Here is a 15,826-nt window from a genome sequence, read left to right on the forward strand (position 1 = left end):
CAATATTAAGCACCATTAGGATGAAAAACAAATCCACAAATCTACTGGGGATTGATCTCAGTTTTCCAGAAGATAGAAAGGGAGTTGCCTAAAGTCCATTGCGCCATGAAAGATGTAGTTTAAAGGACAGATTACACTAACAATATTAATTTTTATAATTCTGAGTTATAAGAACCTGTCCTCTTTGAGTATCATCACTCATAGTATTTGAAACATTGTAAGTATTCAATTAGTAATCTTTGAACTGAATTTACAGTGACAACCCTCCCTACATATTTTATCACTTCTGATTCTCACTGTCTTGACATGTTGTAGGTGCAGTATGGCAATTATGGTGGACAAAGTAATTATTAATATTTCCACATTATAGTCAAAGATATTGAATCTCAAAATAGTCAAAAGGTGGGCTTTGGGCCACTATTAAAAGCTTTATAATTAGCCATTAAGATGAAAGTCTACATTTTATGACTCTTTATCCAGGGCTCTTCCTTTTTCAGAAGGACAGTCTCTCCATGTTGGATGTTTTTTAAAGATTTTATTTATTTATTTGAAAGAGTGTGCATACATGAATAGGGAGAAGGGCAGAAGGGAGAAGGAGAAGCAGACTCCCTGCTGAGTATGGAACCCAAATGCAGGACTCAACATGGGGCTCAGTCCTAGGACCCTGAGATCTGAGTCAAAGTCAACTGCTTAACTGACTGAGTCACCTATGTGCCCCTCTAATGGGCTGGATTTTGTGCTTGTTAGAATCTCCTCTAGTGTCATGAAAACGTGAAACTTGATTGAATTTCTCATTTCCACTGGGAGACTAGTATCTTAAATGTCTAATGGATCACATACCCAGCAGACTCCTTGTAAAATTTTGCATTATCAATGTTTTATTTTTCAGTCCACTTTTTTTCCCTTTTTCTCAGGATCCTAGAAAACTTCTCTTCACAACAGGTAAGTTGTTATTGATTGCTCTTTCTGAAGATTCAGGGAAATCTTTGAGAATAAGCATAATTGAATTACATAGCAATTAAATGTATGTTAAAATAAAACATGAAAACTTTGTGATCAGAACAAATGTTACCAAACATAAATTGCATTGAAAACAGAGGGGCAAGGCAAATGGTGAGGTTCGAATGAATGAAGAGTAAAAGTTAAGTAAATGCATTTGCCTTTCATATGTTCTTCCAATGACAATGATGTGATGCCATATGGTTGTTGAGGACATGCTTTGTGCCACTGGTGGTGGCAAGTAGTATTAGAAATAATACACAGAATAGACTCCTACCCTCAAGGTGTTAGAAAGAAACACCAAGCACTCTGATTATTGATGCAGTTTTTAAAACTCAGTAATTTAGTAGAATATTTGATGATCTTAAAGCCTACATAAAAAGAGGGGAATAGTCATTTAAATCGGTTATTTTTCTTGAAGTGTATTTCCTTTTTCATCTGTAATTTACTTTTTCTTCTCTAGCATATTGTCTATGAAATCTCAGTCTAGACTATTTATTCGTTAAACCACATTTAAACATCTCAAAATTTTACCCTGATGTTAGTATAATTCTTACTAAAATTCTTCTCTTTCTCAGCCTTACATTAATAAGGATGAAAGAACAGAACTGCATTTGGGGCATTTTTAGCACATTATTTCAGAGATAAGGACAATTTGGTAGTTGAGATGGTGTGTGTCTTGGCTATCATAAATACCCTATTAAGGATCAAGATTGCATGTAAGACTGAGGCATGGCTTTGTCAAATACATTGTTTTTTTTTTTTTTTCAATCAGTTTTAGGAAAATAGCTATAATTCTGGTGTTTTCCCCTTCCCTGACAACAGTATATTTAGATTTATAAAACATGTTTTTTTTTTTTTTTTTTCTGTTTATATATGTATGATGTTTGCCACTTACAAAGTATTTCACAGTTTTCTCTTTAGGAGCACAATTTTAGTTTTGCTTATAACTTTGCTCATTGAAAGCATGTTTTTTATTTAAGCCTTAAGAATTGGATGAGAAATAGAAAGAAAAAAACAGAAAAACAAAACATTATATATGAATCATTGTATGTTTTGGTTCATAAGAATTATTTTTACAGAAATAATCAAGAACTTTGTTATAATATTATTTTTCACAGCAGCAAATATAGGTGAAACATTGGGATATTTAAAGTGTTTGAAAAAATTTAGTTTCCAAACATATAACATGATTTCTTGTATGATGAATAGAGTACATTAAGGAGCTTAGCATAATGAATACTTGTATAGAAGCAGGTGATCTCTTCATGTAGCATGAAACCCCATCATCCTGTGTTACTTCCCAGAAGTTCCCATGAGTGGTATTGGACTAACTAGAGATAATACTTCAAAACACAGATTTCCTGGCTCCATTCTAGAGAGTCTCTGTGGTGTGACCCAACAGTACATGTTATTAACCTTACCATGTATCTAAGGAGCTTCCATTTCACTCTTGCTGGACATCTCATCATACTCTTGTAATTACCTTCTCACAACACCTAACTTTTGTCTACTCTCTTACTCTGTTCTTTCTTTTTTTTAACCCTGTCTACATCTGCTCATCTTTGAGTCTCAGCTGACATGCCCCCATCATCCACAAATTCCTTCCTGATTCCAATAGGCAGAGCTGGTCTCCTTTTTAGTGTAGGTTCCTACAGATGCATAGTTAAAGTACTATATTGTAGAATATTTTTTTTCCTTACATATATAATCTTTTCCACTGGAAGGTGAGCTGCTTCACTGTGAGGCAGGGCTTTCCTTAGGGCAGTCAGGATCCTCAAGTAAATGTTTTTTTTTGGGGGGGGGGATTTCTGTCAATACAGACAACAGGAATCACCCCAAATCAGCATGTCAACATTATTTTAGTGTCCCAATCTACATTATTTTATGAAAGAAATTCTGTGCTGGCCAGAGGAGCCATCCACTTCCCACATTGTTAGCTTGGAATATATTCTGGGACCCCTAAGTATGAGTCTAGGGCTTATAGGGCATCTGATTGACCCTACTGACTAGTAGATGAGGGAACAAAGCAGAATCAGAGGATGGCAGTGGGATAAGAGAGAATTTTCTACAAAAGACTTAATCTAGCTTTGTATTACTAATATGTCTATGACAAACTATTTCATGCTATCTTTGAACTTTGTTAGATACAGTGCCTAGAAAAAATCATGTTTCTGATGGAGGATTGCATGCGTGTTTTTAGATGTTCTAGTGATAATGACTATTTTTTATTGGTTAATATATTTCTTGGATTTTAGTTTGTTTAATATTACACAGAGTCTTCTCTCTCCTTGTCCTTAAATATTTTTCAATGTAGTCCACAACTGAGAAATTAAGATTGTTTTGTAGAAACTAAAGCCTTGGCAATTCAAGTAACATAAAATATAGTAGTTAGATCTCTCAATAAGAAATGTTAAAAACAGTCCAATTAAGAATTTATGTTTGAAAAACGTAAAAAAAAAAAAGAATTTATAAAATAAAACAAGTTTGAAAGATTTAATTATTCAAATATGCATTTCCAAATGTTTACTACATTATTTCCAAATTTGGTAGTACCTTGTATGATGACAATAAAATGCACAGTATCCAATTTCAATTAGGAAAAACACTCATAAACAAATAGAACTGTATTTCCAGTTATGTTTGAGAAAACAGGATAATGAGTACAAGATGGTATATTTCTGACCACATCTGGGTATGGACAAAAATGACCTCTCAGTTTCATCTAGAAATGGAAGTACAGTGCAATCATTCACTTTAAAGGCAACTAATTAACAAATCTAATATGCATAGATAAAAAGTAATAAGACTAAACATACAAGCATGTCTTTTCCTAAGAAAACAATTATAGTTTTTGCTTCATAATTTGAAGGATTCAGAATTCACAGGGTACTTCACTTTGGCAAGTAACTTTGCCTAGGAAGCTTTGATTAACTCAGTTACTTTCAACCTGTGCTTCCAGACTCCTGGAATGCATGTAGTAATAGAAGCTAATATGATGGATCTTAACTTAGCTGTCATTGGAAGCTAGGTTAGGGCGCCCTTTTATGTACCTGGAAAACACTTAGCTCTCTTTGAGTACTTAATGTTTCACTTGTCTGCTTATCCTATTTCCTACATTGAACTGAGATTTCTTTTAGAGCAGGATTCTTTTTTTTTTTTTCTCAATTAAGAGCATACTGCAGATGCCCAGAAAATACTCACTGAAGATAAAAGCCAATTGTTTAACTCTGCTGCTTGATACATAGCTATCCTTTACAGCATCCAGATGATCAGTTTAATTCCAGTGACAGAAAATCAGAGCTTCTTAAGGTACTCCTTTTTTTTTTTCTGGACTGTTATAATTGTAATATTTTTTTTGTTGTTAGAGATTATTTATTCGAGAGAAAGAGAGAGAGTATGAGCAGAGGAAAGAGTAGAGAGAGAGGGAGAGAAGCAGACTCCCTGCTGAGCATAGACCCCCATTGCGGGGCTCGATCTCATGACCCTTAGACCATGGCTTGAGCCGAAATCAAGAGTTGGACACTTAACCAACTGAGTCACCCGCCGCCCCTAATTTTTTCTTTTTATTGCTAATTATAAGTAACTTTTTCTTCATTGATCTTGTCTATTACTTTATAAACTACAAACTGATCTTTTTATACTTCCAGGAGCAAGAAAGGAAACATGAATCCTTTAGATGAAAAAGATAACTTCTTAAATCTGAAAGAATATTAAAAAGCATTGATTTGATTCTCCCAAATTTACAAATGAGATCCAGTGAGATTGGGGTTTGGCCCAAGGGACAGTACTTGGACCATTATCCCATAATGTGCATCCTATTGGCCAAACTGTCTACCTCATCTTCAAGTGACTGATGTCAGCTCTTTTCCTATCCACCTCCTAAAATCATTCCAATACATTTTCTGTGTTCTGCTCTAAAAGGAATTCTCTAGTTAAATGTTTGAGGAAAGATCTGTTCAAATTTAAACTGGTTTCTTGATAATAGTACTTCCCAGACCTAATATACTAATGTGTCCTGTGACTCTTCAAGGAATAGTTATTATACTTTTGAGTAATAGAAATTAATATCTCAAGGAATTAATGTTCAAGTAATATACTTCGGGAATTATGCCTGTACACTAAACATACTCAGTTTTTTCAGGTGTCCTGATGAAGTGATTTATAGACATTTCATAACTAATCTTGGCATATTTAGAACCACATGGGAAACCTTGTGTGCAGGCACAGTAGACCTTAATGAAGCCCCAAGAAAATTATCGAAGAGGACTTTTCAGCCACACATTTCACATGATGGAGCCATCTGGGATTCTATCATTTATTTATTCATCTGGTCAAATAACCTTTTTTTTTTTTTCAATTACTTGAAGTGAGAGAGAAAGACCTTTTTTTTTTTTCTTCAAATGTATTGTTACAATTGAAGTACGCTAAATTTTACGTATGTAAATTATGCTATTCTATTGGTTTTGACATATGTATATACTTGTAAAGCCAAGACCAAAATCAAGATGACAAATATATCTATCATTCCAAGAAGTTTTATGTCCTTTTATAATGCATCCTGCTCTTTACTCCTCTTAGCAGCTAATCTGCTTTCTGTCACTGGAGAATGGTTTGGATATTCTAGAATACTATATAAAAGGAATCACAGAGTTTATATCCTTGGGAATTTTTGAGGAGGAGAATGTCTGGCTTTTTTCATTCAGTCAAATAATTTGTGATTCATGTATGTCATTGCTTTTAGTTCATTTTTTATTTATTTTATTTTATTTTATTTTATTTTAAATTTTTATTTATTTATGATAGTCACAGAGAGAGAGAGAGAGAGAGAGAGAGAGGCAGAGACACAGGCAGAGGGAGAAGCAGGCTCCATGCACCGGGAGCCCAACGTGGGACTCGATCCTGGGTCTCTAGGATTGCGCCCTGGGCCAAAGGCAGGCGCTAAACCGCTGCACCACCCAGGGATCCCTCATTTTTTTTTTAAACTGCTGATTAATTTTCCAGGTACAGATAATACCACAATTGTTTATCCATTCATTTGATTTTTTTAATTTGAGAAAGAGGAAGAGTGCATGCACAAGGAGAGAGAGAGGGAGAAACAGACTCCCCACTGAGCAGGGACCCTGATGCAGGGCTCAATCCCAGGATCATGGGATCCCATGGGATCGTGGCCTGAGCCAAAGGTAGACGCTTAACCCACTGAGCCACCCAGGAGCCCCTTCATTCATTTGTTGATGGAGATATGAGTTGTCTACAGGCCTTGACTGTTAAAAATAAAGTGGCTATGAATACTTTTTGAACAAACCTTTATGTAGATATATGTTTATGTTTCTTTGGGGGAAAATTTGCAGTGGAAAGGCCAGGTTGTTTTATAGGCATGTTATTCTTTGTAAATAGCATTTTTTCTGTATAGTAGTTATTAGCCCTTTAGTGTGAACCGGTATAGTCATCATGTTCTTCTCTTACCCCTAGCAAGTTAGTACTCACCTGGGGCAATGGGAAAGATGAGGGCAACGGAGTGCCCTGGGAAAGAAGCATAGAGAAGAGATGATTTGGATTAAGCACACCAGGAAAGGCAAGTCTTGTCAGGCTTCCAAATCTATACATTGGGGAAACTGAGGAGGAAAGATTATCCAGGTATTAAGTATCCAAAGACTAACTCCTTAATTTCTCATGTGGCCCTTTACAAGTAGAAACTTGTTTCCACTCATCCAGTGATTCTAAGCTGTTGGGATCCTAATGATGCACACTTGTGTTGCTCTTCTGTTGTACCCAGCTTGTCTGTTTCTGCTAGTGGCTTATAGTCCATGATGGCCCTTCTGTCTTCTAGGTAGTTATTTGTCAAGGAGAGAAGTTGGGGGATGTCTATACTTTTGAAGATACAATTGTTTCAGTAGCTCTCCAGAAAGACTTATGATGGAATCTCTCCACTGGGGCATTTGACACTTACTGTTGCTTGTATGATTATAAGAATAAATAATGGTAACTTATAGACAAGATATTTTATTTGGTAGGAATAAGATAATAAGAAATGATACTATTGTGATTTTAGTTCTTTTTGATAAATCAACTATTCATTTTGGATATGCTATCTGGGCTTACTTTGGATATTTAGCCATTTATAATGTCAGTATTAAGTTTGAAAACCAACACATTTGGACATTTTTTCTCTGTTAAAAATGATGATTATGTCATATCAGAAGCACTGATTTTCCATACAGCATATTTTCCATACTAAGGAAATATGCCAGCAAATTTTCTTAAAACATCAGCACTATAATTTTTTTCCTGAAGTCTACTATTTTGTTCTATACTTGAAGTGGTGATTTTTAGAAAGCTTTAAGGTTTTGTTTATTTTTCCTTTAAAATTACTCTAGATAGTGAAGTGCAAAAGAAATTAATTGCATTGAAATTGAAGCAGTTACTAGTTCCATAAAAGAGGGTTTGAGAGAGAAAGGGAGTTTTAGTACTGTGGTAGAAAAAAACAAAACAGTAAAAGGTGTTCCATGTCAACCCTGTTGTTTATTTTTTCCTCCTTTAACACAACTTTTGATGTATAATTAAGATTTAATAAATTTCATATATTTAATACATACTATCAATAAATTTTGACCCTTGCATATATCCAATGGAACCATCATCTCTATCAATATAATGAACATATCTTAATGCTCACTCTTTAAAATTGCTCTGTACCTTTGGAAGTCTTCCCCTCCTACCTCTCTCTGCTTCTCCATTAAATATATGTTTAATTTCTGTCCATTGTTTTCATTACTGACATTTGATATAGTATGTACATTTGGTATAGCATGTCCCCATAGAAGTATGTACACATTCACCATTCTGAGTGGAATACTTGAAAATATTAAGGTGGACTCTTCTGTTAAGGGTAGAAACACTGGTTTGTCTTAAGTACCTTGAAACCATGCTAATTTTAAAAAGGCTTTTTTTGAGAGGGAGCATATAGGGAGATATGTGATTTGAATTGGGCTTCCCACAGAGCAGCATAGTACTTTGGATTTTAAGGTAATAATTTTTTGTACTTTTTTTCTCAGTATGGCTTAAGTTAAAATGTACTTATATACATTTTTTTAATAGTTCCTGGCCTGACGGGGGTTGGCATGGTGTTGGTGCTCTTTCTGATGATTACAGCTTCTACATATGCAATACGGTGAGTGTCAGAGTCATTATTTTGATGTTTTCTGGCCAGAGGATTTAGATTTTCCTTAGATTATCTTCACTTTCATATGTAGTAAAAGTCTTGGTTAACTGGAATGATTAGCCAGTGCAATCAAGATTCTGGTTAATGGACTATTTTGGATAATTAAGAGTGAAGTAGAGACATTTCTATATATCATTTCCTGTTTTTGAAAAAAATCTGCTTGTTTTTGTAATATATTCTGTGTTGATAAGAAGACATGGAGACTTTTTGATGACTAGGGAAATTTTAGTTCCTTAGAGTCATCCATCTGAAGGACAGTATATCTCTATGAGACATGAGAATGTAACATGTATGCAAAGGAATATATCACAGTTATTCTATAACTCATTTCCTGGTGTGAGTTTGTTTTGCTGCAATTTAATGTAGTATTCTAAATGAAGATTTGGAAACGTGGTTAGTTGACATCTGCTAAAATAATCAGAAATATCTGCATGCATATTTATTCTTCTAGTTGAGATTTTGAGCAACTGCAGGTATACATTTTCATGAGCACCTTCACACGTTCTTTCTGATGAATACATTCTGTATTTCATACCATTTTAACAGCCTCTTATGTTTCTGGCCAAACTTTTTGCTTAAGAAAGCAAAAAAGAGTAAATATATAATATTCAAAAATCTTCAGGCATTCTACTTGTTGAGATGTGAAGTTTAATGGAAACACACACACATACATGCTTTGAAAAGAATTGCCCAACAGATTATTTTTTTAAAGACTTTATTTATTTATTTTAGAGAAAGAGCTCACATGTGCAAGCAAGTGGAATGCGGAGGGGCAGAGGGAGAGGGAGAGACTCAAGCGGACTCTTCACTGAGCACAGAGCATAATATGGGGCTTGATCCCATGACCTGGAGATCATGACCTGAGCTGAAATCCACAGTTCATTCTTAACCAACTGAGCCACCCAGGTGCCCTTGCCCAACAGAATATTAAAATGAGTCTCCCCTTGCACTTCTGAACACATCTGTACACACATCCACATACACAAGTGTCACAAGTAAACTCACCACTCAGAGATTAGCTCTATAAATTTTCTGGTTTTGATGATTATAGGCTTAACCCTCCTTGCCCTTGCTCACTCATTTTCCATCTTCTCTTGCCACCATTATCACTCTCCTTTTCTTCCTTTCACACTCCTGATCTCTCTTCATATATCTATGTATTTTACCAATATAGCATCATATTATATATACCATTTTAAGTCTGCTTTTTATTTAAATCTATTAGGAACATTTTTCTACATTAATAAATATTTATCTATCATCCTCTTTACTAATGGAACAGCTATTACCATATATACATTATTTTCCCCATTCCCCTATTTTTGGATATTATAGGATATTATAGGTTGATTCCATTTTTTTATAGTATTTCAGTTCTGAAACACACTCCTATCCATATGTCTTTGCATAGTTTTTCAGGTATGTCTTAAGGAAAAAATATAGTTGTACAATGTCTGGGTCAAATAGTAAGTAACTTTTACGACTTTTCATAAGAATTAGAAATCACACACACAAAAAAAAGAATTAGAAATCACCTTATAGAAAGGCAAATTAAATCTCTAACATTAGTGTGCATGAGCACCAATTTTTTGGGCAGAAATTTTCTTTTAGTTTGGTAAAGCATTCATTAAAAAACTTTCATTTTCAGTTTTTGGTATTTTTGAAGGAAAATTAAGGCATCTGACATATTTATTTGCAAGATTGAAAATACATGAGTTCTACATCTAGAAAAAAATATCCTTAATTGAGAGATAGTCTTGTACAATGGAATATAAAGATCAGCTTCTATTTTCAACTAAGCCATTACATTTATGCTCATAATAATTCAGTAAATGTTTAGTAGTCTTTAGTTTTTCATTTCTTTATTTTTTAAAAAGATTTATTTATTCACCTTAGAGCATTTGTGTACATGTGTGAGTGGTGGAGAGGGATAGAGAAAGGAGAAGAGAAAGAATCTCAAGCAGACTCCACACTGAGTGCAGAGCCCAACTTGGGGCTCAGTTGCAGAACCCTGAGATCATGACCTGAGCTGAAATCAAGAGTCAGCCACTTAACTGACTGTGACACCCAGGCTCTCCCATTTTTCAATTCTTTAAAGGATATTATAAAACCAACTCTACTATTCTCCAAACTTTTTTGGGAGGAATCATGGAGTTTTTTTTAAGATTTATTTATTTATTTGAGAGAAGTTGAGGAGAGGGAGAGGCTGAGGGTGAGGGAGAGAAAATCCTCAAGTAGATTCTCTGCTGATGCAGAGCCCACTGTGAGGCTTGATCTCATGACCCTGAGATCATGACCCGAGCTGAAGTCAAGAGTTAGATGCTTTAAATAACTGAGCCACGCATGCACCCCTGAAGGAATCATGGAATCCCCAGGGAGTCCATGGATCATGGAGATAAGCTTTTTTTAACCTTTTCTCTTTACCAGTGAGGAAATAAAGTGAATAAATGAAATGAAATGAATAAATGGCTCCACATTTTGAGTAGTTGAATACAGTCTAGTACTTCACCAATGAGAAATGAAATGAATAAATGGCTCCACATTTTGAGTAGTTGAATACAGTCTAGTACTTCACCAATGAGAAATGAAATGAATAAATGGCTCCACATTTTGAAATGAAATGAATAAATGGCTCCACATTTTGAGTAGTTGAATACAGTCTAGTAATTCACCAATGGTTCAATAGTGGTCAATCTATTAAAATAAGTAGTATATTTTAACAGCAGGTGACAGGAAAACAAACATTTTCATCTCAATAGATTTTTAAATGGTGATGATTAAATCTGAGCTCTAGTTTTGAATTAAAATAAGTAGAATAGACTAAGAATTAATTTCCTTTATAGAATTAAAAAATATAAAAATCCAGAACTAAGATCATATTTACCAAAGAAACTTAAGATGAATTCCTAAGAAAATTATGGAAAAACCAAGTGATATTTTTTAATTCTACCATTATTTGTATATGTTAAGAAATCAAACACTTATAATATTAGAAATAGAATTATTAGAAAGCATACAACAAGAAGTCATCATTATTTCCTGAAAGGTGCATGTAATTTTCTAGCCAGAGAATCTAAAGAAATTATGGGGAAAAAAAAAAAGTGTTATACCAAATTAAAGAGTTGAAATAGGTTAATGAACCCAAAACAAATATTAAAAATGGCTTTAATGTAACAGCTATTATCAGTTTGAAAATTGAATAAAATAAAAAGGTACCACTCACAATTGCAACAAAAACATAGACTATCTAGGAGTAAACTTAATAAGAAACGAATTGAAAGCTATACAGAAAAACATAGACCTTCACTGAGAGAAACAAGTAGAGATTTGAATAAAGACTGTGTACTATAAAGATGGAGTTCTTCCTCAATCAGTTTATAGGTTGTTGCAATTCCAGTCAAAGCTCAAGATAGATTATTTTGTTTGTTTTTGAATTTAGTGAAAACAATCCTGGAGTTCATCTGAGGAACATCCAGGGTACATGTTTCAGAGAGGAGTAAAAGGGGAAATGTGGCTGACTAAACATTAACATGGTTAAGCTTCAATAACTTAAAACAGAATAGGACTCAGGTGCAAAAATGACCAAGGAATTGAATATAATGATAGAGTTGATAGAAAGCCCTAGAAGGGCTTTGCTGAATAATAAAGATGCCATTACAAACTTATGAGGAAGATAAGGCTTAAGTGAATTAAATTCTTTTCAACTTGTGGTTCTCCTCCAGGGCAGTAATACCAAGGTGTTATTTTTAACATATATGCCGTTCAGAAAAGAATATAAAACTTTAATGAGCATTTATTTAATTTCTCTCAATTTAACTTTCCTTGGACTACTCTCCCAATATGTATTGCAATAAGAGCATTATTTTTTTTAAACGTCATTTGGAAAATTGAGAATATTGATCAAAAGGACAATAAAAGTACATGTTAGCAGCCTATTACCTACTTCTCAATCTTACATCATAGTAACTTTAAAATAAACATTTTAATTCTTTTCATGTATCTTTATTTGAAATACACAGAACCTTCAAAATTATAAAGTATTAGTTATAATTTTGTCAGTTCTCTCTGCATGGTATGTTAATACTTTGATACCAATAGGTAATTCTGAGATGAACTCCTATTTTAACTTTCTCCAGTTATGACATGTGTTTGAAATAATGGAATGTAAAGTCACATTGAAATTAAGTTATTTTTTTTTCAGAGTTTCTAACTATGACATCTTCTGGTATACTCATAATCTCTTCTTTGTCTTCTACATGCTACTGATGTTGCATGTTTCAGGGTAAGTTTAAAAAATATTTTAAAATATTTTTTAAAACATGTATACTTAAAAATGGGATAATGAAAGATAAATCTATAGAAATTTTTATAGGAAGTGATAAAATTACTTGGTTACTAGAATCGAGGGTAAAAATAGTGTTCTATTTTTAGCATAGTATATTTTAATGAAAGTAGGATAAATGTGTATTAAAACTGAAAGATTTTAGTTTTAAGTCCCACAGTATTGTACTTTTTTAAAAAAAGATTTATTTATTTTGGAGAGAGGGAGTGTAAGCAGGGGAGAGGCAGAGAGAGATAGAATAACAGAGAGAGAGAGAGAGAGAAGTAGACTCCTTGCTGAGCATTGAGTCCAATGTGAGGCTTGATCCTATAACCCCGAGATTATGACCTGAGCTGAGATCAGGAGTCAGATGTTTAACTGACAGAGCCACCCAGACATCCCTCTATAGTGATATCCTGATCATCTCTAAAAGAAAGTTAGGAAGAAGTGAGGACTTCAAGAAGGTATTTTAGTGTTTGTATTTTTAGGAATTCCTTATGTCTTGCTGCTGCAGAATTTGTAACAATGGAGTTATCAATTTTTAGTTTAAAAAGGCCTACTAGCCCATAGCAACATTTTTCTAGATTTGTCTCCTGGGACAAGGGAAATAAACACAAAATAAAGTATTGGGGCTACATCAAAAGAGAAAGCTTCTGCATAGTGAAGGAAACAACAAAAATAAAAGACAGCCTACTCAATGGGAGAAGGTACTTGCAAATGATATATCTGATAAAGAATTAGTATCCATGATATATAAAGAACTGATCCAGAAAAGTGGGCAGAAGACATGAGTGTCTTCCTGAGTGGCTCAAGCAGGTAAGGGTCTGATTCTTGATTTTGGCTCAGGTCATGATATTAGGGTCATGAGATCAAGCCCCATGTTGGGCTCTTCATTCAGCAGGGAGTCTGCTTGAGATTCTCTCTCTGCCTCTCCTTCCTCCCTCCACCTCCGCTCATGTGCACTCTCTAAAAAATAAATAAATTTTTTAAAAATGGGCAGAAGACATCAACAGACATTTCTCTAAAGAAGATATCCAGATGGCCAACAGACACGTGAAAAGATGCACAACATCACTCATCAGGGAAATACAAATCAAAACTATAATGAGGGGGATCCCTGGGTGGCGCAGCGGTTTGGCGCCTGCCTTTGGCCCAGGGTGCGATCCTGGAGACCCAGGATCGAATCCCATATCAGGCTCCCGGTGCATGGAGCCTGCTTCTCCCTCTGCCTGTGTCTCTGCCTCTCTCTCTCTGTGACTATCATAAGTAAATAAATTAAAAAAAACAAAACAAAAACAAAAACAAAAAAACTATAATGAGGTATCACCTCACACCTGCCAGGATGTCTAAAACAAGCAAGCAAGAGTAAGTTTTGGCAGGGATATGGAGATAATAGAAACCCCTCTTGTACCGTTGATGGGAATGCAACAGTGCACAGTGCACCCACTATGGAAAACAGAATGGAGGTTTCTTGAAAGTAAAATAGAACTACCATATGATCGAGTAGTCAAACTACTGAGTGTTTACTCAAAGAATAAAAAAATACTAATCCAAAGCTATACATGCACCCCTATGTTAATAGCAACATTATTTACAATAACCAAACTATGGAAGCAGTTCAACTGTCCATCAATAGATTAATGGATAAAGAAAATGTATATATATCTCAACAATGAAATATTATTTGGCCATAAAAAAGAATGAAATCTTGCCATTTGCAACAGTATGGATGGACTTAGAGAATATAATGCTAAGTGAAGTAAGTCAGTCAGAGAAAGACAAATACCATATGATCTGGCTCATATGTAGAATTTAAGAAACAAAACAAATGAGCAAAGGAAAAAAAAGAGAGAGGCAGAAACCAGGAAACAGACTTTTAAAAAAATATATTTATTTATTCATGAGAGAGACACAGAGAGAGAGAGAGAGACAGAGACACAGGCAGGGGAAGAAGCAGGCTCCATGCAGGGAGCCTGATGTGGGACTCGATCCCCAGGCCTCCAGGATTATGCCCTGGGCCGAAGGCAGACACTAAACCGCTGAGCCACCAAGGGATCCCCGGACTCTTAACTAGAGAACAAACTGATGGTCACCAGAGGGTAAGTGGTGGGAGATGGGTGAAATAGGTGATGGGGATTAAAGAGTACACGCATCATGATGAGCTCTTACTATTTTTTTATTTCAAGTTTTTATTTAAATTGTAGTTAACATATATGGTATAGAATACATACAGTGCTCATCACAGATGCCTTCCCTAATACCTAGCTCATTCCCATTGCATTCCCATCAGCAACCCTCAGTTTGTTTGCTGTAGTTAAGAGTCTTATATGGTTTGTTTACCTCTCTCTCTTTTTTTTTTACCTTCCCCTGTGTTCATGTTTTATTTCTTAAATTTGACTTAAGTGAAATCATATGATATTTGTCTTTTTCTGACTAAATTATTTCACTTAGCATAAGACGCTCTAGTTCTATCCACATTGTTGCAAAAGGAGATTTCATTTTTGATTGCTGAGTAAATATATATGTTCCATATCTTCTTTATCCATTCATCAGTAATGGAAGTTCACCTCTTTCCATAGTTTGGCTGTTGTTGATAATGCTGCTATAAACATCAGGGTTTATGGAACATTGACTAATGTATGGAATTGTTGAATCACTATATTGTACACCTGAAACTAATATAACATTGTATGTTAACTCTACTGGAACTAAAATACAAAACTTAATAAATATATATAAATAAAAATAAAAACAAAGTAAAAAGGCCCTAGCCTATAATAATAGTTGTAGAGAAAGCCAGAGGTTTACAATGACCAAAGACAAGTTTCTGTCAAAAACAGCAGAAAATCAAAAGGAAAAAAAGAAAGTATCCTAAGCTTATTACAAGGAATATACCCCCAATATTCTGAAAAGTGTGTCAACCCAAGCAGTTTACTCAAAGATACAGTGCTTAAAATAACGCATTAGCTTACAGTAAGGAAATAATACATATGTATATGCATATAACTGCATGATCACTGGAGTGGACCATGCTTTTGTCTTGAGACTCACACTAATATGACACGATAGGCCATTATCTGGCATGAGGTTCACTTGATTGAATAGAATAACAGAGGACAGGAATCATAGAAGGTCAATAGGATAATGTCAGGTCCTTCTTCTGTGGGGATCCCTCTGGCTGGTTAGGATTATTTCCCACCTCCTCTTCCTTCCCTCCAGTGTGGTAACTCAGTTTTAAGATGAATAAACCACATAGGTAGGCATGGACTACCTTGCCTTGCGTG

The 15,826-nt window shown here is 34.7% G+C and overlaps 1 protein-coding gene across 4 annotated transcripts in view; it reads left to right on the forward strand.

The window, feature by feature from the left end:
* The window catches only part of NOX4 (NADPH oxidase 4), a 161,439-nt gene that overhangs the window by 33,774 nt on the left and 111,839 nt on the right, over window positions 1-15,826 (forward strand). For 3 of the 4 annotated variants that reach the window (XM_038568349.1, XM_038568351.1, XM_038568352.1), the window contains 3 exons: window positions 915-942; window positions 8,098-8,170; window positions 12,423-12,503. In XM_038568349.1, the coding sequence (XP_038424277.1) occupies window positions 915-942; window positions 8,098-8,170; window positions 12,423-12,503 (182 nt within the window). The remainder of the gene's footprint in view (window positions 1-914; window positions 943-8,097; window positions 8,171-12,422; window positions 12,504-15,826) is intronic. The other variant, XM_038568350.1, reaches the window with a different exon arrangement.

Source organism: Canis lupus, chromosome 21 (assembly GCF_011100685.1).
Source record: "Canis lupus familiaris isolate Mischka breed German Shepherd chromosome 21, alternate assembly UU_Cfam_GSD_1.0, whole genome shotgun sequence".
Lineage (NCBI taxonomy): Eukaryota > Metazoa > Chordata > Mammalia > Carnivora > Canidae > Canis > Canis lupus.